General features: G+C 32.3%; 3 protein-coding genes across 3 annotated transcripts; 1 reads left to right on the top strand and 2 right to left on the bottom strand.

Annotated features, from left to right (window-relative positions):
- Positions 1-197: 197 nt before the first annotated feature.
- Positions 198-8,767, bottom strand: LOC123696346. The gene is made up of 10 exons (XM_045642467.1): positions 8,553-8,767; positions 8,367-8,464; positions 8,053-8,238; positions 7,370-7,484; positions 6,851-6,923; positions 6,344-6,491; positions 4,359-4,494; positions 3,022-3,174; positions 1,336-1,496; positions 198-818 (listed from the first exon to the last, which is right to left on the bottom strand). Exons 1-10 carry the CDS (start codon positions 8,640-8,642, stop codon positions 632-634), a joined length of 1,347 nt encoding a protein of 448 aa, XP_045498423.1. The 5' UTR covers positions 8,643-8,767; the 3' UTR covers positions 198-631.
- Positions 8,768-9,350: 583 nt separating this feature from the next.
- On the bottom strand, positions 9,351-16,465 carry LOC123696343. Its single transcript, XM_045642461.1, has 13 exons — positions 16,373-16,465; positions 16,132-16,287; positions 15,921-15,994; positions 15,395-15,519; positions 13,790-13,981; positions 13,437-13,551; positions 13,071-13,122; positions 12,288-12,399; positions 11,876-12,014; positions 11,664-11,789; positions 11,179-11,336; positions 10,931-11,070; positions 9,351-9,852 (listed from the first exon to the last, which is right to left on the bottom strand). The coding sequence occupies exons 3-13, from the start codon at positions 15,927-15,929 to the stop codon at positions 9,563-9,565; spliced, it is 1,458 nt and encodes a 485-aa protein (XP_045498417.1). The 5' UTR covers positions 15,930-15,994; positions 16,132-16,287; positions 16,373-16,465; the 3' UTR covers positions 9,351-9,562.
- An 863-nt stretch (positions 16,466-17,328) lies between these two features.
- LOC123696338 lies at positions 17,329-21,764 on the top strand. The gene is made up of 11 exons (XM_045642453.1): positions 17,329-17,427; positions 17,502-17,569; positions 17,964-18,073; positions 18,501-18,728; positions 19,010-19,124; positions 19,391-19,451; positions 19,562-19,685; positions 19,994-20,126; positions 20,422-20,568; positions 20,928-21,064; positions 21,141-21,764. Exons 1-11 carry the CDS (start codon positions 17,334-17,336, stop codon positions 21,661-21,663), a joined length of 1,740 nt encoding a protein of 579 aa, XP_045498409.1. The 5' UTR covers positions 17,329-17,333; the 3' UTR covers positions 21,664-21,764.
- The last annotated feature ends 5,666 nt before the right edge of the window (positions 21,765-27,430 follow it).

Genomic DNA, 27,430 nt, shown 5'->3' with positions numbered 1-27,430 from the left:
TTAAAACTAGAAAGGTGAATACAAAAAATACAACAAATAAAAATTACAACAACAAAGGTGTACGTTTATAAAAAAGACAATTAAAAAAAATAGAAGATGAATTGAAGAGAAGAAAAAATAAAGACAACGATGAGAAATTATTTAATATAACCTATCTATCAATATTACATTCAAATATAATTTAAAAGTATGTATTTGAATTCCGATGAAAATAATTCGAAATTTTGAAAATATGTACATATTAGTTTTTCGTGTAAAATAATTTGAGTCAACAGCGATCGTGAACATTTGGAGCGAATTTTAATGCTGAGATTTATAATTTATACTACATCATTACCATGACGATCGCGCCTTAAATAATATAAATAAGAATAACTATATAAATTTAACTAATGGACTGTAAACATTTGTGTAAAATAATATTGGAAGAAGTAGTAGTTTTATAAGATATACAAAATATACAAACATTCAAAAACAGCATTCCAAACTATTCACCAATTAAATGCTTCAATGATTAATTAAAATATTTCTAATTATTTCATATTACGATTTAATAAACTTTCAATTCATTTATTTCCACATCTTTTTTTATCTATAATTTCTTCATTCAATTTCATTTATATCATGTTGTCTATGGTCGTTTTCCATGCAGCAGTTCCCACAGCGGCAGGTCAGCGAGCGCGGTGTGCAAGTGACGTCGCAGTTGGTCGGCGACCACGGGGAGCGCGTGCGCGGTTGCCGCACCGCGACACCACGTGCCGACCAGCGGTGCCGCACCGCTCAGCGGACCTAGCCCTGTGACGTGCACGTCCATACCGCTGGAGGAAAATATTTGGATGTTAAAAAAGATAAAGAAGAAGAAAAAGTCTAGTTTTTAAGCTATTGCATAGCTTCTATCGCGGGCCTTGAGCGCGGGGACCGAATCGAGAAATTCCGTAACGAAAAAACCTCACGCTCCCCCACTCCGACGGGTGGAGGTGTGGCTTGAAGGCATAGCATGCAATAGCTTTACCGCGGCAGTCCCCGAGTTCCACACGTCGTTTTTCTTGGATAAAATTATGTTTTGGTCAAAATCGCGTGCTTGTTGATTCGTGCTATAGATAAATTTAAAATATTATAGAACGATTAAAAAGTTCGAAGTGAAATTTATTTAGGCAGAAAAATTCAAGGTCCCGGTCACTGCAATACCGTCACGTCATGGACGCGACGATTTTGGTATCTTTGAATCTTGCCAAAGAAGTTTCACTTCTGACACGTATGCTCGGCACACACGCTATATTTACGTATTATTCTCACCCCCGCACGACACACGCTCCGGCCCCACTACCCACTCACCCGCAGTGCTGCACACTCAGCTCGTCGAGCTGCGCGTACGGCTCCCAGCGCGCGAGCCCCACGCTGCAGGCGAGGCGCAGCGCGTTGTCGCTGAACGCGGCCGCCACCCGCCCGCCGCACGACACGCCCATCGCTTTTATGCGGTATTCGTCATAGCCCAGCTAGAAACGAATTATTAATTAGGGCTCCCAACTATCTGTTAAACGAATTATTAATTAGGGCTCCCAACTATCTGTTAAACGAATTATTAATTAGGGCTCCCAACTATCTGTTAAACGAATTATTAATTAGGGCTCCCAACTATCTGTTAAACGAATTATTCATTAGGGCTCCCAACTATCTGTTAAACGAATTATTAATTAGGGCTCCCAACTATCTTTTAACGAATTATTAATTAGGGCTCCCAACTATCTGTTAACAGTTTAAAACTGATATTCACTACATTGTACACATCATGAACATCAAAAGCATCAAAATGCCAAAAACAGGTAAACAGTCAAAAGTTTAAACTTTTGACTGTTTATGCAATTTAAAATAACTCTAGCGGTGAGCGAATTGTTAGGTAGTGTAAAAGTGCCTTTGCAAACCGCGAATGAAAGAAACGCTCCTTGCGTACTACAATTGTTAAACTTAACAACTTTAACAATTGCAATTTTTAAGTTAAATCATGTATTTGTCTTATTTTGTTTCCAAAATTTACGAAAGATAAAAAAAGAAACTTTCACGTGATAATTTTTTAAATTCACATGTTTCAAGTCCGTATCGACTCATTCACTTTAATAGATATACATATTATATATTTTGCAAGCAGGTCACCTCACTAGGAAGACAAAACTGACAAACGTCAAATGTTAAATGACTCCACTATTTATCCGGCGCGGCGAATGATGATCTCTATGACAGTTCGTCTTATAGTGATTGCTCGTATGATGGATCGTGTCGATACTTTACTATTTTATAGGCAAAGCGTTCAGCCACGTCGGTAAACATGTTTTTACAAATATTATAAAATGAATTTTTAACTAAAATTTTAACGTCTATTATGTTGTTATTGTATTAATTTAGCCTAGATTAAGTAGGTAAGGAAAACGAAAGATTTCCAAAACATAAAAATGCGCCATTTTCACGTAATTTTTAACCCGTTTAACACAGTGTATATTATTTTACCATGAAAATGGAAGCCCCTATTTAATTTGTCTAAAAAACTTATATTATCATAGGTAAGTAAATTAACGCGAATAATTAATTAATCATGCTGCGATCTTCTGTTCCATTCAATAGTGAATGAACTAAAGCTTAAGCATTGAAAAAATGTGAACTCGTTTCCATTATCGAAATTTGTTTATCGATACTTTCCGCACTAGTCGATAAATGCCAACGATGTAAGTTTTGTAGGACGTAAACGCAAAGTCAGATTGATATAATTTCTCGTAAATGATAAGAATTGTTATAATTCCAACGGAATATCATTGTTATGGCATAAAGCTACATAAAAATTAATAAATGGCATTTTTAGATGCCTTCAATACGTTTCAAATTTAATGGTGACGACATTACAAGTTTGTCTCTTGAGAATAACTGTCAGTGTCATAGGGATCATCATTCGCCGCGCCGGATATAATTTCCAATTTAGAAACCGTCTGTTGTATGTTGTATGTACTTATGATTTTTTTATTTACACCTTACCTGTAAGTCCTTTATCCTGAGCGTGACATGGAAGCTGGTTTTCATAGGATCAGGTCTCGTTACGCTAACGTCGTTAATTCGGTTGATTGTCGCCAAGTTCTTCACCCAGCCTGTTTCTGTTTCTAACTTGCCGATAAATGATATTGAACCAATCTGTAGATAATTAGTAATACATATGGGTAAGTAACTATGAAAAAAAAAAACAATTTTAGAAATTTTTTTTAAAAAGAATTCCAATCCAATGTTATACGTTTTCGAAGCACAGATCCAAAAAAAATGTTGTGTGGTTTTATGAAACCACGGTAAAAGTGAAACTTTTGCACGCCTCATAAGCGAAGCGTTGAGGTGGGTACTACTGTCACTTCGCGCAAAACATCTGATTTTTCAAACTTAAAATGTCTTTATGTATCATACATTGCACTTGTAAGATAATACATACACACACATATTAAGAAAAAACACTATTTTTAACATTCATGATATTTTTCATGTCATTTTTGTTATTTAAACTAGTTAAAAACAGTTTAAAAAAGTTCTGTCTTGGACGTCCGTGTGTCTGTATGTGCGGAGGATTTTCTTGTTAACACGATAGCGACCGAAATACTTTACTAATCGAGTCTTTTTTTTTCTCTTACGCTTGAGTATGCTCAGCCTTTCATTTTTCAGGGTCTGATTCGATGTGGTTTAATTGTTATTAAATAAACAAAAAAAAAAAAATATCGACTGTTCTCCATAATTTTAGTATATATCTATATACTATATTCTTTAGTATTATTTTTTTTTATATTTATAGTGTACTCAAAATTCACCATTATAAACTCGATTCTTTATACTATAAGCCAAGGTTTAAAAAAATAAGTTGGTAGTCAGTCCCTTAAACCTGCGCAGTTTCACATCTAGGTGGGGCCACAAGAAAAATAGCTCAATTATTACGGTACCGCTTTCTTTACTTTTCCAACTGTTTTATTTTATTTCTTTTTTATATTTATAGTGTACTCTTTATAAATAATCAATTTTATTGTAAAGGATGAGATTATGAGGCGTGCACTTTTGGATTTTCCAAACTATTTTTCGCACTATAGACATTTAACTAAAAATTATCGTATTTGTACGATAATTATCGTACGTATCGTGCGTCACGCGACATGCGCTACACAGACCAAAAAGTTTGAGACGATGTAATAAAAGTTTCACTTTAAAAAGAAATAATTTATAACAACGGATGTATTTTTAGCTTACGTTTTTGTTATTGATACGAAAGTCGTATGTTTTTTGTATTCAAATTCAAATTAAACTATTTAAAAATAGAGTATTAGAAATGTAAAACGTAAATGTACCTTGTGCATAAACGTAGTATGTAATGAGGGTATTTCCAGCACTTCCTGACAGGTCTGTAATAGTGTCCTTCTCATGTTGATTAATATCATGTCGACTATTCGGTTCCCGCTCTGTGCCAAATCGCTCACCATTGAACTAAGAACATTTCACATGTGAATTAATGCACAACACTTTAAAAAACGATTTTTGGCAAAATCAAATAGGACACGAAATTTATATCTTTCCAATCTATCTATACATATAATAAATCTGTAGAAGGGTCAATTCTGTACATTGAAAATATTGAAAAAATAAATAGCAGGGGGTGTTACTGGATCGATACCAAACCCAAATATGTGATTAAAAAAATTTTTGTCTGTCTGTCTGTCTGTATGTGAAGGCATCACGTGAAAACTAGCGGTTCGATTTCGATGAAACTTGGTATAATTATACCTTATTATCCTGGGCGTAAAATAGGATACTTTTTATCCTGGAAAAATACGTAGAAAAAAATTAATCTTAATTTTTCAGTTTCATCCATAGACGTTGTTCCGTAGAACCGCGAACACACGTTGCGTATTATTATAGGCCTAGCCGTATTTGGGAATTGGGTCCAATAGATATTTATAAGATGTTATTGACAGAGGTACTCAAAATGGAGAAATAACCATCCACGCGAAGACCGACATCCGCGCGGACGGAGTCGCGGGCGGAAGCTAGTTAACAATAAAAATATCTAAAGCCATCTTAATGAACCGTTCTTTCTATGGTGTTAATTACATTTTGATGAATAAAAAAGAGCAATATAAATAATATTATGTAGAAAAACTGTAATTACTGTTTTTCTAAAGGTTAATAAGTCTTGCATTTCTAATACTATTATTTAGTAAAATATCACCCATTAGGCTTTACGTAAAGATATCAGTTTTCAAGAATTAAAAATAAAACAATTATTTACATCAATAAAAAGGTACATTTAACCACATTTAACGGAAGTGAAACTGGGTCAAATCAGTGGACTGGAACATGATAAATAGAAAGTAACAATAGCCTCTTATAGTTTATTTTACTTTCAATCTTCCTGCAAGTGCAAATACATTACATTTGAAGTGAGTGCAAGTTTCTACACGTCACTTCGGTTGTTTTTCTACCTACTATAAAAGTGCTATGAACTGTTCATGGCTTTAATTTCCAGGCAATTTTTTGTGATTATGTATCAATCATTTGTAGAAAATATTCCAATAAAGTGCATTAAAAAAAATGGCTTTTATTTCCTACTTCCTAGTCAGTTTACTTAAATTATATTTTTTTTGACGTGATAACGTCCTTAAAATCGTTTTAGTCGGGTGACATGTTCAGAAACTTGTGTCACACCAAAACCTCACGAGCGCGATCGCAGGTATAACGAGAGAGAGACGGACCGATCTCCCGTCTGATCTCGAGCGTCTCATCTCATCATAAGACGTTATCACGTAAACATCTCGATCGTAAACCTACTTTACAAACAACCAATTTTTTTAACAAAAAAAATTTTCGTTTTCCCCTATCTTCTCTAGAATCATGATTTATGTTTAAAATTATTTTTGTTATGGATAACTAAAGACTACATAACCATTTTTACATTCTTTCACCAGTAGAAAGCTTCATTATATTTTTTGGTTTTTATGGCATTCAAATCTTCTAATATATAAAAATCAATGCCACTTTTCGTTGTAATTCCATAACTCGAGAACGGCTGAACCGATTTCGATAATTCTTTTTTTATTATATTCCTTGAAGTACGAGGATGGTTCTTATGTAGAGAAAACGTTAATATGTACCACGGGCGAAGCCGGGGCGGACCGCTAGTGCTTTATAAATATAAATTTATAAAGCATTTGAATGCCATTTTCTATTCTTTATAAATTTATAAGCTTCATTATTTTTAACTTTAAACTTTTTTGTTTTTATTATGTCTTAGCATTAGTATTAAATAAAAATAAAAAAAAACACTAATAGTAATTACCTGAATGCTTCAAGCATGCTAGGATTGCAGCCAACTACATCAGAAATGCTTGTAGCTTGGTGTAGAACTTTCGCTAGATGATGTTGTAGTTTTTGCCGCAGTAGTGCATATAATGGTAAAGATATAGCAGCTGTCAGTGGTAGGTCATCTGTAAATAAGGACTTTATTATATAATATTAAGGTTGAATTTTGAATGTGGTACAAACGGTATTGTTTTAAACATTCACTGAAATGAACACCTCATTTGTGGCAATAAAATTCAATGTCTATATCGCTCCTTAGAAAAGTCTGCCTAATGCATGCTTTGGCAGAATTTTGCTTCGGACGATTTTTGAGCTTGATTGTTATTCTAGGTGTTAATTATTGCATGTGTGTCGTATTGAACAATTTATTATTGATAACTTTCTACAAAGTAAGGTCCAATTGTCACGTTTTTGTGAATATAATAACACGAGTAGCTTGTATTACTAGAAGTTTCCCATAAAATAGTTTTAAAATCATACATACCAATGTGTTTTGCTAATTGCTCTGTTGTAGTGAACTCATAACCACCACTTTTTTGAGGTGAAGGCCATGAGAGCTAAAAAATGTTCAATAAATTATTTGTAATAATGATTTCCAGAAAATTAAGTATTTTGTAATTACAAATAACATTTTGATAAGAGTCTTTCCAATTAAGGTTATCAACAGTGTATTTTTAAATGACTCTTATTTCACCTTTGTTAAAATTACAATAACAGCAATATTTATCCAAATTAGTTAAGAATACAATAACAAAAATTTTTTATGTTGGTGGCGAGTAAATGTTTCTTTGGTAATCTCTTCCTATTTAACATAGTGCACTTATTATGTCCGATTAATATGTTTCTAGAGACAATACATTAAAGAACTATTCTACAAAAAACTGTTTTTCATGAATCTTCAATTCAAGCTGAATCCCAGATCAAATTTCGCCCTTTCGGAGGAGTACGGTAACTAACATTGTGCCATGAATTTAATATATTTAGATATAACTGTGTATGATACCTTTACTAACACTTCATCATGGATAAATTCAATGCCAGGGTTAATATACGAGAAGGCATCATCCTCCAGAACCAAGCCCACATTCACATCTGCAATCATGTTCGACAATGATATTCTGAAACAGTAATATGTTCTAATAATAATTATCGTTTATACGACTTTTAAGCATCATACATTAATGCTGCGTAATAGAATAGATTTTATGAAGTACATACTGCAAATTTGGTTTAAACTTATGACAATTTAAGGTGCTTAAACATGTTCATTTCTAATATTTTCTATTTGACATTAATTTGTAATTATTACTTCAATACCTAGAAATATATCTATAGATGAGATTCTTATTGCGATGAGCCATTTTATTGAAATGTAAAAACATAAAGTATACCTGTTTCGCTAAAATTATCCAATTATTGTGTACAGACCTATAAGTTAATTTTTATTATTTTAAACAAATTGCTTGTCAATGAACAAGTATAATAAATAATAATTAAAGAAAACAATGTAGTGTAATCAGGGTAGGAATTTATTTAAAAACTGTCCATTCAAATAAAGTGACTTCTGCTAAATTAAATTCTAATGAAAATGTTATGACTAAGTAAAGGAACTCTTTTCAAAGCCTATAGACTGTATTTTGAATTTATCAAAACAATTTTCGGTGTACTAGAATGTACAATACTTACACAACATGACCTTCTGACATAACGGGTATTAGGTTGTAGAGGTTTTCATTAAAGGCACTATACAGGCCTCGCACATTTACTTCACCCAAAGAACATCTCAGTGACAACGACATTGATTTGAGATCTAGAGACACTGACTGCATGTGGAATGTTGGAGACTTGACTAGTTCTAATCTGGACAATGTTCTGTAAATCCATAGAAACATTTTGCATTGAATTGGTAATGGTATATTCTTACAACTGATCATATTTATAAGTGTATAATTTTAAATAAATAAAAATTCTTATATGCCAATCTTGTTAAAAATACTTACACTTGTGTATTCTTAGCAAAATACGAAGTATCTTCGAGTGTATCAGTTTTGGCTTGTTCACCATTTTTTGTTTGTTGTATTGCAACGTTCGTGAAACTCTGAAAGAATAGTTTTAGAGGAAATGTGAATAATACAATATTTAATTAGATAATTGTAAATAAGTTTGTTATACGTGGTTTTATTTACCCTTTTGATAACATCTTGTAAATTTGGTTGTATTTCTGTCAGAAGCTTTTCAAGTTGTTCTTCAATATCTGGAGTTTCTTCCTCAGACATTATGAATACTGATGTTTCTCATTAATTTAATATACGTTTTGGAATTTCATAGTAAACAATATTTATCGATATGCAAACATATTGGAATTTCTTGTCGAAATCTGAACGAAGTGACGTTAACTGTTTTGCAATGAGCAATCATTTAGCAGTGACATTGATAGCTAAGCTAAATGACAATTGACAATTTTAACAGCTCGACAGCTGTTTTTTACCACAGAGTATCGTAATAATGCACAGAAGACAAGCAGCTAAGACTTTTTTGATGCCATAACAATAGGTAATGCTTAGGTAATTATATCTTATTACTTTAATTAAATGGTTTAAAAAGCATGAGTTTATAATTTTATAGTTGTTAAGTTGTATAATTCTAAAGTTATGAACACGATTGTTGATATGTAGCATTCAAGTAATAACGCCAAATAAGGCCGAGAGGAGCTATGATCTTATAAAATATCGCATTTGCAGTGGCATGTGAGCGTGGAGCTGAGATTTAATTCTATTCCAATAGTCACAATATTGAACGAAACATATATATCTATATCAAGAAGCTTATGTGTATTAGATGTTAGCTTCTTGATCTATATATTATACAGTATAAGCCACTAGAACACTGAACTTGCACTGAACATGCATACCTAATAAAATATAATAATGTCCAAAACGTAAAACAAAATGATACAATCAAATCAAATGAATTATTTTCCTCGCAGTTTATTTTTTGAAATATTGTGTTCTTATTATGCTTAATTTATTAATAACTTGTTTAGTTTACATATCTGTGTGATTTCCAATTTGAATCGGGTTACAGATTTAAATATTTCTTAAACAATTTTTACCTAGGTAAGTACATACCGAAGCACTTATAATAAAGAAAAATAAATATGTAGCTGCAATAATTTTTGTATGAGGTTTCCATTTATTTAATTTATCTTTCCAAGAGCAAATTTTTCATTATATTTCAGGAACATCTTTTGTTTCTTCTTTGAACCACGTTTTGGCGGGAACTCAAGTTCGACACTATCTTTTTTCCAAAGAACGTAATCAGCATTCATATTTGTATTACTGTGTTTCTTAGCCAATTTTTCATTAGATTTAGTATCTACAACTTGATCAAAAGACTTATCGTGTTCGATCAATTTATGATTATCATCGTTATATTCATCACTTTCGATCGTAGCAGCTTCATCGGCCTTAGGTACCAATATGGGAACTGTATAGGTAAATATACGTAGAAATTAAAAATTATTATTGTATCAAATCAAAAAGTACCTAGGTAGGTACTAATATGTAATTTGTTAGAAAAAAATGAGCTTCGTTATATGTATATGTCGTGGTCATATCGTAGATTTGATCATTTCATGATACGAGTGGCCATTTCACGAAATGGTCGCATATCGTGAAATGGCCAACATAGTTTGATCAGATCGTTAAATCGTCAACGTTTCACGATTTGGTCATCCACATTTGGCCAGATCGTATGACATATAAAGAGTCCATAAAATATTAAAAAATTTCAGAATAACTTTATTCTAAAAACTTGTTTAATGTCATTTAAGTTAGTGCCGCGGCAGCGGCCGGCGAATGCCAGAAGCGAATCGTTTTTGCAATAGATAACAGTTAGGTTAGGTTAGGTTAGACTTTGATAAACAACGCACAAGCCGAGCGAGCAAAGCGAGCGTGCCGCGGCAGCGGCCAGCCAGTGCCAGAAGCGGATCGCTTTTTAAAAAACAAACAATTATAATAATATAGTAGTAGTTTCTTAAATTATTTTATTTAAGTCGCATTTTTTCTTAAATACATATAAGATATCCACATTTTCCATAGTACTCGTACCTCTTCGTCGTAAATTCTTTGCTATGACTTTCTTCATAATATTGTTATTAAACGAATTATGAAGTTTTTAACTGCGAATAATTTAATTTTCGCCAGCGGCCGCCATCTTATCACATAAACACAGAGCTTGCAGCGCCTCTACCAACGATTAATGTAACTATTTTACGATATGATCAAATAATTTTGATCATTTCATGAAAAAACCGTGCGTTAATTGGCCATATCGTGAAACGATTTCTTATCATTGATCTGCCCAAACCACATCATGATGTGGCCAAACTAAATTGGCCATTTCACGATATGCGACCATTTCGTGAAATGGCCACTCATATCATGAAATGATCAAATCTACGATATGACCACGACATATACATAACGTTGTGTTGTAGGTAGGTATATTAAATATTCTGTGAGACCTAGTCACAGAATATTTTGGTAATACAGGTAGAACTTACCACACCGTGATAAAGTGCTAAGCATTTTAATATTATGAATCAAAGTGTTGCTCATGATAGCAATTATGTGCCTTTCAAGTAAAAATTTGAAATGTGATATCATTCTGTTTGCTGGTCCTTCTATGGTCAGAGATTCCGGTCTGAAAAATTAATATGAGATTATCCATAATTATACAGTAAATACTGTTCTGTTATGTGTTCTCACTTAAAAACAACTTGATATTATCTGAAAATAAAAATAAACTTACGCTGCTTGTTGTATGTATTCAAACTCGAGGTCTACAGATTCAGGATCTTTGACCATAGACAACGATATATGAGCTACAAGGTCATTTGCAGATAATGTCAGGGTTCCACTTAGAGGAGCTGCACCCATAGATACAGTGGCATCGTAAGAATATGTCACCTAAAAAAATGCACGGGGTCAAATTAACTTGACGCATCTCTAGTATACGAGCGTTCCGAAAGATATTGATAATAAAGTAGATTTGCAATGCATTGCAAGATTAGCTTATAAAATCCACGCCCAAAAACCAAATTAGCAGTTTAAATTAGCGATGTCTTTTTTGCAAATCATACCTGAGAGAATAAATACGCAAACGCCAAGCGTCAAATTAATGTGATTGCGATATAATATGCAAAACGTATGTAGAAGGTTAGTATCAAATTAAAAAGCTATATAAGATGCGTAGCAAAAATACGTTGGAAGTTTAACGTTTATACCTATGCATACCTTTAAATTACTAAATCCAACGAATGCATCGATTTTACGAATATCGTTTTGTCTAACTCCAGTTGCTATGGAACGTCTATAAATGCTATCTAAGCCACGTATTACACCATCCCTTAAGTGAAGTTGCTATAAAATATAAATAATATGAATGGAAAACTTATAAAGAATTATAGTTTATTTTTAAGTATGGTTGAAATAAGATTAAAAGTTACCATTCCATTGATAGCATAAATTGTAAACTTCGGTAGTCTTACTGACCCAGCCTTGACCTGGTGCAGTTTTCGTATTATTACATTTATGGCGTTGTCTGTGAAATCATTCAATGCAATACTTTTTTCTTTGTCATATTTCCTAAAGAAATTGAAATTATTGTACTGGTTGTTTACATATTTTAATAAAAAAAAAAAGTTACAATTGGAACGCAATGCGTTCTATTTTCAAAAGTTCATTAGATGTGATTACATTAGAGGCGGGCTTTTAATAACAATAATTGAATAATGAATTGAATACTATTGAATGCAGTATCTAGGTACTGTTTCAAGAACATTTAAGTAATCATACCTTAGAATCATACAATACAAAATATAAAAGTTTATGCTTATTAGAAAGGAAATGTAATCGTACTGGAATTCCGGATTCATCCTCCTACCAGAGAGGCCGAAATACATAAGGTAATCATTGAAGTAATCCTTTAGCCATTGATTCAAATCTATTTTCAATCTATCCATAAAAGTATCTGTTGAAAAAAACAATGCAATTAACTATGTATAAGTACGAGTAATAACATTTGTATAATCTGTGAAATTATTTAACGAAATACTTAGTTTTTAAAGTTCTTGCTTAATTATATTTTCTTTGCATTTGGGAGCAGTGACCTGTGCACTGTGCAGCTCAAGTGAAAATGTACATTTTAATTAACTTTGCATTTAAATACGATACAGATAATATTTCATTCACGAATTAAGCAGAAGTAGAACTTTTGATTCTTGGGCATGCCGGTGTCCGGGAATGTTTCCCTTCACCGTTTAGAGAAATTTTCGTGTGGATAAAGTGCTAATAAATTGCAAAATATATTTATTATAATATGCCCTCAATTTTTCTATTGAAGTTCATACCACAGAGCTATAAACTGATGTCCTTTGTAATATGTAACACTTGGCGTAGATTTTACAACGGTTTATTTAAAAGGTGGTGGAAGTCTCGGACCGCCGCCGCTAGTTAGTAATAGGAATATAATTCTAAGATTAATTTAAATTCTTCGTATATAATTTTGAATTCAATACTAATCCGTATATACGTATGTGACTACATAATATATGGGCTTTTATCCGTAGGTAAAAAACATAATACCGATATTTTTCGCAAGGGTCGATGCAATTTACTTATGTACGGATAGTATTGACTTACCGATATTTCGTTTATCCAATCGGATGGGAGGTGATGATACATTGCCCTGATACTGAAATTGACACAATTACAATAATTATTACTAGTATATATCGCTAGGTAGGTATATAGAAAAAAAGTATAGCAACTTATTTAGCATTTGTGGGTATTTAGCAAAAATTACTGTCATCACTTTCTATAAAATTAAAATCTCGCTAGCGTTAGCTAGCTACTAGTTATTATTCTGTGGTAGCGTAAAGAGTTAGCTAGTGATTTCGGAAATTCGTTGTTTTTGTGAATGTCTGATGAAATTTATTGTTATTTTTGAAACAACTTAAGTTACGGGAGTAGTAGTAAACAACTTATCGATCCTATTTTTAAACTTACCTCCATTAATATATCATCCATTTGAATTTCTGATATGGTCAGCACTAAATTGAGACGATTTGACAGAAGTCTATATCGACCTTCCATAATATATCTTACGTTCTTCAGCATAAATCTGTGGTTTTAACAAAATGAAAAATGTTTATTAAAATATAAAAGAGGAGAATATACCAATGTATCTAAAATCTATTAACCCAATTATTTGAACATAGTTTTAAACTTCGGTCAAAATTAACAATATTTACATTATTTTTCGGTTTATGTTAACATTGTACTGTATTGACGATTTTATCTTATAAGAAGATAAATAAAATTCTGATTTTTTTAAGATATTTAAAAGTGGTAATACTTACTCTGCTTGTCCGAAGGTGGGTACGTAGAAGAGATCAGAAGGATTTTTATCAGTAATAGTTCGGTCGTATGAACCAATAAGATGTAAGTCGTTTAGAGATATACGAGCTCGTAGCACCATGTTCTCTAGGTCATTGTGAAGGTATTGTATCCTGAACTGTGTGTCATTGCGTAATTTCATGCGATGGAAGAATCTACAAAAAATGATGTAATTATCAAAACACGATAAATAATGGAACCAGGTTATCATAGAAATCTAAATAAAAGACACACAGGTTATTAAAAGCACCTAGAGCTGTAGCAGTGGTGCCTTAAATCTGTAATCGTAAAACTAATGTAAGTATAAACATTATACATATAATATTTAATAAAAATAAAGAATCAATTGCAATGGAGCGATAGATTCAGCTTTTTAGAAAAAAAAAATTTACAAAATTGCTTTCCACTTCTCTATAGTCGTAATTTACTGACGGACGTAATTTCTCACTTTTTGCAAAAGCCCAGCTGTAAACAGGGTGGCCTAACTAATTTGTATTCATACAGTATTGCGTCCACGAACCAAACTCATGAAAAAAATGTTGAAGCGAAAAAGTTAAGGCTTTATTTTATAAATGACCGCCTCCTTCGTACAGTGGTTGACGCGTGAGCGTAGAACCGAGGAGTCCTGGGTTCAATTCCCAGTGGAGACGAAGAAAAAAAAATGTCTCGGTCTGGCAGGACACAGAAGGCTGATCACCTACGTGTCCCTAAAGAAAATCGATCAGTGAAACAGATGTATGTATAATGCATCTGCCCCTTACCCCACTTGGGGACATGGGACTTCACTTTTTTATTTTATAAATTGTGTTCATCTAAAGTAACAATGATTTTGATGATATTTTATAGTTACCGTACTCCGTGGTATTAGATGTAAATGTACCTATGAGGTTTTAACTTATAGGTATTAAAAAAATATATATTTCATCATCATCATCATTATTCGGTATCAACTATAATGTTCATGTTATAAAAAAGTACTAAAAGTTCAATGTTATATCTACACTATTTAGAGAAGATTCTGGCTAAGCAAAATGTGCTGTGAGGCAATTAAATCCAGTTTCTTTGCTCGATAACAATCTTATTTTGCGGTAATGATCTCGGTTGGGCGTAGACATTAAACGCGTCCCATAAAGTCTTGTCTTTCAGACGTTAAGATTATACAAAATTATAAATCTTTAGAATATTATACGCCGGTATCTATATCCACTTCTACATAATAGAATTAACCGATTAAGTCGGTCATAAGAACCTGATAGGGTTAAAATAATATAGAGATTTTGTATCTCCATCACATACATATTAATACCGACTAATTTGTTTTCGTGCTGTCAAGGTTTTTCTTTTAAGTCCGAAAATGTGTTTTCCGAAAGTGAGCCTTGTCTCAACTATCACGTATTTCATTAAGAATATATTACGTTAATTACGTAGTGGTGCTTTGCTTGAGAAACTGCTACGAGAGCTTGTGCAATTAACACAAATTGATTCGCTGCTGCGGTTCCGTCTAGAGGAGTGTCGAGTATATATTGATAGGTTTATGTGTGGGTTTATGCATATATTAGTTGTCTTACAAGATAGTATTGGGCATTCGCATCATACAAAATCCACCAAGATTAATTCCAGCAGGTATAAGGCCTCGATTTCCGCCAGCTTTGTTGGCCGAACGCTCTGCCACTCCCCCAGATTTTAGCATCATCTGTTTTAAAAATTTGCCACCGTAAGTACATATATAACTTTAGAAGAAATCTTATAAGTATTATTCTCTTTTTCATTCAAGAAAAATAAAAATATTAAATAAAGTATGATGACAAGATGATCTCGAAATAGATTTCTCAGATTTAGTTTATTAGCTTCACGCATGATCGGCTTCATGGCAATATATAAATCGATTCCGAGGATTGCATTCTAGGCATCATAAGTCAAAGTTAACAACCAAGTCGCGAAGCGATGTGCTTGTGGTTTAAGAATTTTATAATACTGCCAATGTCTTCTGTTTAATGATTTTATACGGTATAGCGAAAGCGTCTGGACAATCCCTTTTATGAAGGCACTCGAACCATAATCCCTGTCTAGTCAAAGTAATGAGTGACTACTCACTGCAAGCATTTCAGCATCAAAATTTTCAATGCCCACAGCTTCTTGGTAATTTTCACGGACTCGCGAATATTTTTCTGCAAAAGAGTCCTTTTTAATACAATAAAAAAGTTATAAGGGACGATTGCTCAGGACGTTTTAAAATTAGTTAGTTTTTAATTCAATCTATAATATGAATAAATTAATTTCCGTTGAACCAAATAAAAACAGTTACCATCGAGCTCATCTAAGATATCGAAGTATTTTTTGACATTAAAGTTTGGCCAGCAATTACTAAGCTTTTGGAACTTCTTGCTTTTTTCCGGTGGGTGGTCGTCATCATTAGCATCCTGTAAAGGCACGTCTGGCTCCTCGTTTTCAATTTCGTTTCCTTTTAGTTAAGATAAAATGTAGATATTAGGTACCATATTTGAAATATTTTTGTTATACGCAATGATTTTCTTTATGAAACTTACCATCTGTGTTTTGTCTGAGGTGCGATTTTGTAACAGCTATCGATACGCGTACAGCTATAAAAAATATAATAAAATAGTGGCTATTGCATAACATTTCAAAGGATTTGCTTTTCCAATTGTAAAATGTATTTAAATTCACTCGTTCTTTACATGTATGAGTGACTTTTTACTCATAAAATTCAGTTTTAATTAACATTCGACTGCATGTAATCGTTTAAGCTTATTAAATAGGATTTTCATGTTGAGAATGATCATGTAACATTCAGTAAGCTTTAGCATGCACAACAAACGTATTTTCTCGTGAACTTTGTACAAAAATATATTTTAAGTTATTTTTATCTATTTTTTTATGAGCGTTGGTAGCATAAAATGAAAAATTAATGAGCACAAAGCTTTATTATTGCATTGCATTCTTTATAGGTGTGTTAGAGGGAAATGAACTCGACGAATTACACAAATATATAGATACCTATTATAAAATACACGTCTAAAAGTATTCGTATGTACTTTTAGTTTTTACTCTGCGTAATATAGATATCGAAATATATCGATCATAATGGATTGATATCAGAGTATTTCTTTCATCCACATGTAAATGAGATGTAGCCCGCACTTTATGAATTTAAACGATTTAAATCAGTACTGTACAAATAAAATTTATTTCAATGTAATATTGTACGAATTGTAAACAAGAGCAACCTTTTAGTTATTCCGTAACCCTGCATCACGTAGGTAAACGGCTAAGTGTGTGTTTTCATTTGATTACCAATACTCAGGAATCCAATTATATGGCAGTGGATGTTGGTTTAAAATTGACTTATAGTTAGGTTTAGGTAACTACCAAGAAAACTTTATCAAGTTAAATGTTCGCTTTCAATTAATTTTGAAATGCCGTAAATCTTTTATTTCTTCATTCTGAACGCGAAATGCTTTATTGAAATGTTTAAACGAAACGTTTGAAATGTTTTATTTCTATTTATTTTATCTACTCTTGACAATTTTTAAAACGAATTCGTTTAAAATTGATAAGACCGTCAATGATTATTTTAAAAGCGGTAAAGAGAAAACTATTTTCATTTAATTAATTTCGATTGACCTAAACTTAATTTTGTTTTTTTTGTTTTTGCAGAAACTTTTACTAATTTTCAACAGGAATGGCAGAAAAATAGGAAGTCATACGAAAGTGCCATAAGATTAGTAAGTAATTCTTTGTTATCTAAAGTAATTCTACTTATTCTATATTGTGAGTAATTCTATTCTACTTGATATTATATTGTCTTATAAATATGATGATGAGTCTTATAAATTATGCTGAAAGACCTTAATTCTGTCTCTTAAAGCTAAATTATCGAGCAGTTTTCAATTTAATTCAAAAAATAATTAATTATTATAACACATATCGTATGCTAATTTGCTTATATGGTGCGGAAAGGTACAATAATGACAAGAATAACTAAATAGTTATAAGTTTTTCAAGCATAACATTAAATTCTATCAAAGAAGTTTATGCTATAAACAATCTTTATTAGCCCCATTCAAATTCAAGATCCTTTGAGAAAGTTGAATTTATTATCTGAATTTTCAATTTCAGGCTCTGAGGGATAACTATGGATATAAAGGGATGAATGTGTACATCAGAAAGTCGGTAGACTCGCACAGAATAGCAAATGGGTTCTATGTTCACGACAATGTAGTAGGAGTGTAAGTTATATGCGTCGTGTTTGAATATTATATTATCCTATTTGTCCTATTGCTATTGTATCGTTTGTTTCTCTTGTATCGTTTCATTCATATTCCATTTCGTACAATGTTTTATTCAACCTTTACGGGTGTTTACGGTGAGGTAATTTTTAATTCCGACGTCATTATTTTCTTCTAAGTCTCTTGGGATTTGGCGCTTGTTTAAAAACCCAATCACCGTTATTCCAATCCAAGAATTTTCTATTGCATTTATAATTAGATAGATAAGAGGGATGAAATGTTCATTAATTATTTTATTGTATAACGGCATAAATGCCGACACATTCAAAAATTAGTATAAGTCAATTTACCATATAATATGGGTCCTTCTAGCTAAGAGCTAAGATGGTTCTGTTAATACCAAATTAAAAAAAAAACTTTATTATAGCCTATGTCAAGACATGTTCTTAGGCGAGCTACCCCACTTCACATCCCCAGAAGTGACGATGGCTCTCGCGTCAAATGCTCTGCGAATAGAGACGGGGCTCAGCAAGATGTTTGTGTACACACAGTACATACTGTTCCGGAATTATTCCGATGTAGTGGTAAATGGGAGGAATCTAAGTGATCATTCCCCGTTTTCGTTCCAAGATGTGCATTATGTTGGACCTTTGGCGTAAGTTTTTTTTAATGGTCTAGTGACTTGATAGAAATAGCAGTCGCTGTGAATTTTACTGTTTGAATAATGTGATTTTTAACGTAGTAAATAACAGTTTTTTGCCCAAAATTTTTGGTAGAAATACCCTCTTTTAAAAGAAATGGCTGTTCATAAACATCAATATAGTTTATTTATCCAAATTATATTGAAAGTGTTCAGATAGAGCAGCATATTTTTATTTACGTCGCCAGAAAAATGACAAATTTTCAAACAAGTTTGCAAAAATTTGCGTATTTCAGCATAACAGCAGAAGATTGTACCCTGTCTGGGTACGCTATCACGAAGCTTAGTGGCCAATCAGTCGACTTGGGACATAACACTTTCACAGTCTCCGACTGTAAATTCTCTGTTGAGGTAGATAGAACCTTCTAGAGATAACATGTTGTTTATGAGATAAATTAATTAAGCTGTACAGCGAATGGTTTTATAAGGACACTATTTTTCCATTGAGAAATTGTATTTTATTACATTATTTTATTTGAGCGAGCGCTACAGTAAAATAAATATCATTAAAAGGTAATAAGATTATAGATACAAATATATTCCATATTTAGTTGTTTACAAAGTATTTTCTAATGATGTATGAAATTTTTACTTCAATAATATTTTTTCGTTTTCAGATATCTTCTCTAGGTATGGGTTTAGCGCCTGTCACAGCACCGTATTTTAATAATCACCAAAGTAATTATTACTTTCTTAACATTTTTATTGGAAAGTTGTATAAAAATTGTAAAGGACTTTGTAATTTACGTTTATGAGTTTTATTCATTGAGTAAAATTGTTTTATTTAGGTAGAGTCCTTGAAAAATTAATTTCGAAACCAATTCGGGAGGAATTGGTGCCTAAACTTCAAGCTAGTCTTCTCACCTACGTCAATACGTCTAATATATTTGGCGATAAATTGGCGGAATATCGGTATGATAAGAATTATTATATTAAATAAAATAATAATTTAGAAATAATAATAAAATAATAATTATTTCTAAAGGGTAGATTTTTCACGTGGTTTGCAGGAAATAAAAAAAAAAACATATTTTGATCATAATGTGCAAAAGTATATTATATTATATTCCTAATTGCCAAAAATAACACTAATTTTTTAATTGTGCATTTTTAAGACAATTTTTTCTTGGTATGACTTATATCTCTTTGTGTGTTGGTTATTATTAATACTAGGTACATTTCTAGTAATTTGTGCTATAAATATACTTTTTGTGTTAAAGGCAGTATCAAACAAAGCTATTTAAAGAAACGTCGAAATATTTCATCAGCAATATAAGGGCTTTAAACAAAAATACTGTACGAATAAATCAAGGTGCGATCCTGATGAAATCGTTTTCTGTTACGTGGAATGTGGTAAATATTAATTAAAACTTATCTGTTTATTAAAATAAGCTGCGCTTCGCGGTTTCACCCGCGTAGCTCCGCTTCTGTTGGTCTTAGCGTGATGATATAATATTATAGCCTATAACCTTCCTCGATAAATGGGCTATCTAACACCGAAAGAATTTTTCAAATCGGTTCCTGAGATTGGCGCGTTCAAACAAACAAACAAACTCTTCAGCTTTATAATATTAGTATAGATATTAAGTTCATAAAAATAACCTTTGAAACCTTAATAAGCATAAAATTTGTGAAATCACCTTTTCAGTGTGAAGAAAAACCGTGTAAAACCAGTGTTTCACTAAAAGACATTTACTTATATGGCTTGGATACCGTTTATTCGTCACACAGCGGCGGACCATACAAGTTGCAATCGAAAAAAATCGGTGAAGCAATATGTTATAACTACCTACAGGTAAAATTACACTATCCATAAGAATTATACCCATTTCTAAGATATATTATGTTAGTAAACACAGTCTTTAATACAAGCTTTTGATCAAAGTACAATCTTCTTTTAAACATTTTTTAACGTGGTTCAAATACTTTTGGTAACAAAACGTTATTTATATGTTATCAGTGATATTGATAAATACATAGTTTTATATTGAATAAAATTTCTAAGAAATAATATAACGGAGTTGAGTTGCAGACGAACTTTTATTTGAGCACGCAGGCTATTTGTCTGAGAGAATAATATCCACTGTCTGACTGATTTTGTTGAACTTAATATTTTGGTTAATATAAAAATCGATTTTTATCCTTTTATGGTAGGTACGTGGAATAATAGGCTTCAAAAATGATACCATTTCAACTGATCATGACTATTTTGCTGAACTTTACGACGTTAATGTTAACATTGAAATAGATATAGAGAAAGATGTGAATGTATGCGATTTCGTCGATTGGAGGTAAGAGTAATTTTGTTGTAAATATTTTTTTCTTATGACCTACGAAAAAAATTGTAAGTAAATAATAAATTTTTAGGTCACTTGAATTATCAATAATTGGTTTCAAAGGAAATGTTCAAGAAAGAACCAATGCGAACTCGTTAATAAGCGGACACTTGATAAATGAAATTCCAAAAGTATTAATTGATCACACATTGCAATTCTTCAAAGGCAATAAGAGGCCAACAAAATTATCTGAAAATATTTCACATGAAAAGTTCGACGACATAAATACTGAAGTACAACTATCAAGAAGTGTTGAATATCAGGAATACAATGATAAAGGAAACGATAAAGAATTTGCTCCAAAAAAGAAAAAGTTTGACAAACGTGGGGAGATAAGTAAAGGATGCAATCCCAAAAAGAAGAAATATGATAAAAGAGGAGAAGTAAGTAAAAAAGTAAAAATGTTGCCAAAGTCTTCGACATCAAGCCAAGAAGGAGAATCGAGTGAAGAAAGCAAAATGCAGCCGAAACATAAAATTCATTTTAGTGATCGCGGTGATAAATCTATTAGTTCAATTTCTTCTTCTTCGAAAGAAAATGACAAAAATGAATAATAATTATATGCAATTAATAGAAATTGAGCTTATTCGTTCAGTAATTATACCTATAGAAAAAGTTTGGAAACTATCCTTGATATTATAATCCCTGAAAAATCTTTAAGCCATTAATTAAAATCAATTATGTATCTATACAAATACAGCGTATGATTTCGACCTACACCCGTACAAATGTTTAATTTATGTAATCTTCATTGCAATAGCAGAGATCTTATTTATTACTAGCTGCTCCGCGCAGTTTCACCCCCGTAGCTCCACTCCTGTTAGTCGTAACGTGATGATATAATATTATAGCCTATAGCCTTCCTCGATAAATAAATAATAATAAATTTAATCTGGAAATACAATGCATGCCTGAAAAAAGAAATGAGAATCTATACAACATCGTTACTCAACTAGGCAACGTTGTTAATTGCAACATCGGAGAAAAAGATATTTTGCATTGTACTCGCGTTGCTAAGTCCAATAAATCGAATTCTCGCCCACGGTCTATAGTGGTTCAGTTAACGTCAACAAAGATGCGCGATCAGCTGCTTGCCTCGATTCTGAAGTATAACCAAAACAACCCTCACGATAAACTAAACTCTACTCATCTGGGCTGTGAGACACAGAGGTCTCCTGTTTACATAATGGAACACCTTTCGCCAGCCAACAAGGCTCTTCATGCAGCGACCAGAATTAAAGCTAAAGAAATGGGTTACAAATACGTCTGGGTTAGAAATGGTAAAATATTTGTACGTAAAACTGATGGTGCTGAATATATATTGATCAAGAATAGTGTTAGTCTTAGCAAATTAATTTAGCTGAACCTAGATCGTAAGTTTTTCTTTTATTATAACCATGATTGAGACTTAACCTCTACAAAATTCAATAATTTAAAAATCTATTACCAAAATTGCAGGGGCCTTAGAACTAAAACCAACACTTTTTACAATAATATTTCCTGTACCGATTATGATATAATAATCCTAACCGAAACCTGGCTAAATAGCAATATACTTAGTTCTGAACTGGTTGATGATAGGTACGTGATCTATAGGCGGGATAGGGAGACGTCAGGTTTTCACCCAAATAAAGATGGCGGTGGAGTCTTAATTGCTGTTCTAAGGAAATTTAACTCCTACCGTATCGATAGATGGGAAAGTAGATGTGAGGATCTCTGGGTGACTGTTGATGTGCCTTCTAATCACGTCTCAAATCAAGTTATCTTCTGTGCAGTGTACCATCCTCCACCTGTTTCTCTGTCCTCCATCGAACATTTTATTGAGCACTGCAATATAGTCATTGAGTCGACAAAAATGCCAATATGCATAATAGGAGATTTCAATCTAGGTAAAATAAACTGGACCTCTAGATCCCTTAATATATCTCTTCCTAATGTGTGTAAAACATTTCTGGAATTTGTTGATGTTAGTAAACTGTCCCAATTCAACTGTGTAAAAAATATTTCTGGTCGAACTTTGGATCTTGTCCTTTCTTCCTTATCTTCATGCTCAGTAAGTGAACCCTTATTCACTTTGACATCCATTGACGTACTTCACCCTCCGCTTGACATTACACTTATATTTTTAAAGGAACTAAATCTACCTTACAACAAACACAACTTGAAACGTAATTTCTACAAAGCAAATTATAAGAAAATTATAGAGTACCTGAATAGTCTTAATTGGAGTGAAGTTCTTGGTGGGTCTAATGATGTTGATAGCATGGTTCAAATTCTATATGATTTGCTAAATGAGATCATAGCTAAGCATGTTCCAACCAATAAAACCTCATCGACTCGTTATCCACCATGGTTTAATAAAGGAATGATACGTTCATTAAAAGAAAAGAATAAGTTGAGATTGCGTTATAAGATGTACAAAAATCCAATGGATGAAATTGAATTCAAATTAATAACAAAGAGATGTCAATTACTAGCAAAGGACTTATACAAAAAATATATGGACTCATTAGAATCTAATCTATCGAAGAATCCAAAGCTCTTATGGTCTTATATCAAGTTAAAGCGCGGTGGAACCAGTTCCTATCCCCTGACTATGAGCGATAGCGAGACTTCTTCATCAGATGCTACAACAATATGTAATCTTTTTGCTTCGTATTTTTTATCATCATACACAACTGCTCATGACAGTGTCTCTCGTGTTCCTTATCATCTAGATGCAATTGAAACTAATAGCCAATGCTTAATAATACCGTCACTTGATAGGGACTGCATTCTTAAAAAGTTACAGTCGCTGAATGTCGAAAAAGGTGCTGGTCCTGATGGGATTCCGCCTATTTTTATATCTACTTGTGCGACAGCCCTCGTTGACCCCCTGGTAATAATTTTTAATAAGTCGCTGAAGTCTGGAACTTTCCCAATTCAATGGAAGAAAGCTAAAGTCGTCCCCGTACATAAGTCCGAGAAGAAGGATATAGTCTCAAATTATAGGCCTATTTCAATTATCTCAACATTTGCGAAAGTCTTCGAGTCATTAATTTGTCCTTACATCCAACAACATTTCAAGCTCTATGTAAGTGATCACCAGCATGGTTTCATTCCATCAAGATCAACAACCACAAACTTGGTGACGTTTACAGAGTCTCTTATCCGAAATATTGACGCAAATAAACAATTTGACGTCATCTATACAGATTTTAGCAAAGCCTTTGATAGAATCTCTCATCCTATACTAGTCTATAAACTTTCTGCATATGGCATCACAGGGTCACTATTAAATTGGATCCAGTCTTATGTTACGAACCGCGAGTTCTTTGTCGTCATGAATGGGTACAGATCCAATAGTCACCACATTTCATCGGGTGCTCCCCAGGGTTCGCACTTAGCACCCATCCTTTTCAACATCTATATCAACGACCTGCCCCGATGTTTTCAATTTTCTGAATGTTTTATGTATGCCGATGACTTAAAATTTGCTAGAGCTATTGATGAACCGAATGACATTGCGCTACTTCAGGACGATTTAAATAGGCTTACTCAATGGTGTTATCAAAACAAAATGCAACTAAATCCAAAAAAATGCTACCATGTAAGTTTTTCCCGTAAAAATTTAACCTTTCGATCGCAGTATCTAATTGGTAATGAACTAATTCAAAATGTTGACACAATCCGAGATTTGGGAGTAATTTTTGATAAGAAAGTAACCTTTGTACCTCATATTGATCATGTCATTAAGAAGTCATCCCGAATGTTAGGCTTCCTAATCCGAAACACTAAGGACTTTATCCGTGAGCGTACAAAAATTATGCTATACAATAGCTTAGTACGAAGTATTATGGAATACTGTAGTATCGTTTGGAGGCCGCACTTTGCCACTCACATGTTGAGATTGGAAAGGGTCCAGAAACGTTTTTTATGGCACTTAGCTTTTTTTAAAGGGAAAGCTAAGCAGCTGTCCTCTTATAAGGAGCGTCTCGGCTTTTTCGGAATGATCTCTCTATCGACCCGATATAATGTCAGCGATGTGTTGTTTCTCTTTAAAATTCTTAGAAATAAAATTAACTGTCCAGGCATATTGCATCTGATAAATTTTCGCGTTCCATCCAAGTACCCACGTAAATGTATTACTCCGTTGTGTCCGCCACTACGAAGAACGGTTCTAGGGGCAAATTCCCCCATCGGCAGATTAACTAAATCTCTAAACGAATACAGTGATCTAATAGATATAAATGCAGACAGTGTGGTTAAGTTTTATAATGCTTCTCTCAAATATTTCAAGGAAAAATAATTGTACCAAATAATGTATTTATTTAATTGTAGCTTTTTTATTGTTATTGTTATTTTAATTTTTTTTCTTTAATTTTAATATTGTAATGTAATTAATTGAATGACGATTTTATCTTAATATTAATATGAATGTTTAAATTATTTATAAATGGATATTTTTCTTATGTTTGTTCTATAAACTATATTTTTGTGTAGATATTATAAAAAAAAATTGAATTTTTGTGTTGGTTTTTTTTTAAGCTTTTTAATATTATATTTGAAAATTGTAAATTAAATTCCGATTTTATCTTAACTTGAATATTTACATTGTTTAAATAGATATTTTTGTCTGTCGAACTTTATTTTTATGTAGATATTATATTATATCGCACCTTCGGTAGAACAAGGGCACAATTACAGTTTTTGCAATTTTACAGGAGAGCCATTTTAAGATATTTGTAGTACTTAATGTGGTCTAGCTATGATAATAATTGTTTTATGGTTGTTCTGCTTTGTATGACATAAACTATATACTATATTCTTTTAGGTGTATCGTTTACAAATATTAAAAACTGCTAGTTTTTTTTTAATAATATTTTTTTCTTAAGTAGGTGTACATTTGTGCCCTTGTTCCACCAACAAGAAAATTAATTTGTAAATATGGCCATATCTAAAGCTTTAAGTTAATAATTTTGGAATGATAATAACGTGTTTTTTTGTATAAATGTTTTATTTTCTTAAACACTTTAGAAAGCCGCAGTACTTTATCACAAAAATAGAGATCAAAACTTACTAATCAGCCATTACACATCTTCAACAATCTGAAACTATTATGTTTCCTAGCAAAATTCTTTGGAATCGCTATAAAAATTGGAAAAATATTATATTAAGATAACAGAACAAGAAAGAATCATAATTCAATTCATTGACATTAAATAATTCCTCCTTTTTCGTGGCATTTTTTATAAGGCTTATGTATTCTGCCGGAGTGCATATTGATATTGGGCCAGCTTTTTTTGCACGTTTTACATTCCAGAATGGACGGCATCGGCTTTATGCTGGGTCCCCTAATTTATGTATGATCGATTTTATAGGCAATGTGTTCACAGCAAAATAATATATTCCATAAACAAATTTGAAAAAGAAAAATAATTATTTACGAATAAAATATCTTACTAATATTATTATTTATTATGTAAACTCGAAAGTTTTTGAGGATAGATTTGTGGGTGTGAGGTGAGGAGGTTGTTGTATTTTGATTGGCAGTCCTATCGTTTAAATTTCTAAAAAACTAACTTGTTTTTTTTCTCTCTACAGCAATTATCGGAATAAAATGTTACTTTTAAGACCATGGAGTATAACAAATCTTGGACAGACAAGGGCACAATTGTCTGAACGACTTTGTCCTCCCAATTTTTAAATCGTAAACTAGGCATAAGTGTGACAGATATGGCCTTGTCGTTCCAGAAATCAAAAACATTATAGGGCATATTTACATAAACGACGTTAGCGCTCCAAGTGACAGCTAGCTCAGTCCCCGCCGATGGCACAACTAACCAATGAGACTTTGTCTCGCCAAGAGAGAAACAAAATAGCGCCAAAATGACAACGCCACTATTTCAATCTGGCTGTTTTTTGTAGGAATTAAACGAATGTCTTTGTCCCTCCAGTTGAAAGGGCCTTTTTAAAGCATTTCTGCATATTTAAGTCATTTTGGCAATTTATGACAATTATGCCCTTGTTCTACCGAAGGTGCGATATTATTAATATTATAAAAAATGAATTTTTATGTTGGTTTTTAACTTTTTATGTACTTTAATTTAATATTTTAAAATTGTAATTTTTGTATGCCGATTTTATTTTAATATGACTTACATTAGTTTTTAAATAGATATTCTGTTGATAATTTGTTAAACGTTATCTTGTGTATTTATCAGTTTTTTTTTTTAATGTTCATAAGTCATAACCGTTTTCAAAAGCATGTAGTGTTAGCCTGTAAGTAATTGTTACACTTGATACGTTAAATTGTATTTTTCCTTTTATGCCATATATAGT

The sequence above is a fragment of the Colias croceus genome, chromosome 12 (assembly GCF_905220415.1).
Source record: "Colias croceus chromosome 12, ilColCroc2.1".
Lineage (NCBI taxonomy): Eukaryota > Metazoa > Arthropoda > Insecta > Lepidoptera > Pieridae > Colias > Colias croceus.
Note: the sequence above shows the minus strand (reverse complement) of the source record. Positions and strands in the feature narration are given on the sequence as shown.

What these genes read in the sequence shown, in the direction of transcription:
- LOC123696343 (XM_045642461.1), bottom strand. An exon ending in AGGATGAATCCGGAATTCCA is followed by an intron (nt 12,015 to 12,287) that starts GTACGATTACAT and finishes CAATTTCTTTAG; the next exon opens with GAAATATGACAAAGAAAAAA. An exon ending in TTGGATTTAGTAATTTAAAG is followed by an intron (nt 11,337 to 11,663) that starts GTATGCATAGGT and finishes GCATTTTTTTAG; the next exon opens with GTGACATATTCTTACGATGC.
- LOC123696346 (XM_045642467.1), bottom strand. Translation starts at nt 8,642, where the DNA reads ATGTCTGAGGAAGAAACTCCAGATATTGAAGAACAACTTGAAAAGCTT. An exon ending in TACAAGATGTTATCAAAAGG is followed by an intron (nt 8,465 to 8,552) that starts GTAAATAAAACC and finishes CTATTCTTTCAG; the next exon opens with AGTTTCACGAACGTTGCAAT. An exon ending in AGCATGCTTGAAGCATTCAG is followed by an intron (nt 4,495 to 6,343) that starts GTAATTACTATT and finishes AAATGTTCTTAG; the next exon opens with TTCAATGGTGAGCGATTTGG.
- LOC123696338 (XM_045642453.1), top strand. Translation starts at nt 17,334, where the DNA reads ATGTTTTATTTCTATTTATTTTATCTACTCTTGACAATTTTTAAAACG. An exon ending in CACGACAATGTAGTAGGAGT is followed by an intron (nt 18,074 to 18,500) that starts GTAAGTTATATG and finishes ACTTTATTATAG; the next exon opens with CCTATGTCAAGACATGTTCT. An exon ending in TGCGATTTCGTCGATTGGAG is followed by an intron (nt 21,065 to 21,140) that starts GTAAGAGTAATT and finishes ATAAATTTTTAG; the next exon opens with GTCACTTGAATTATCAATAA.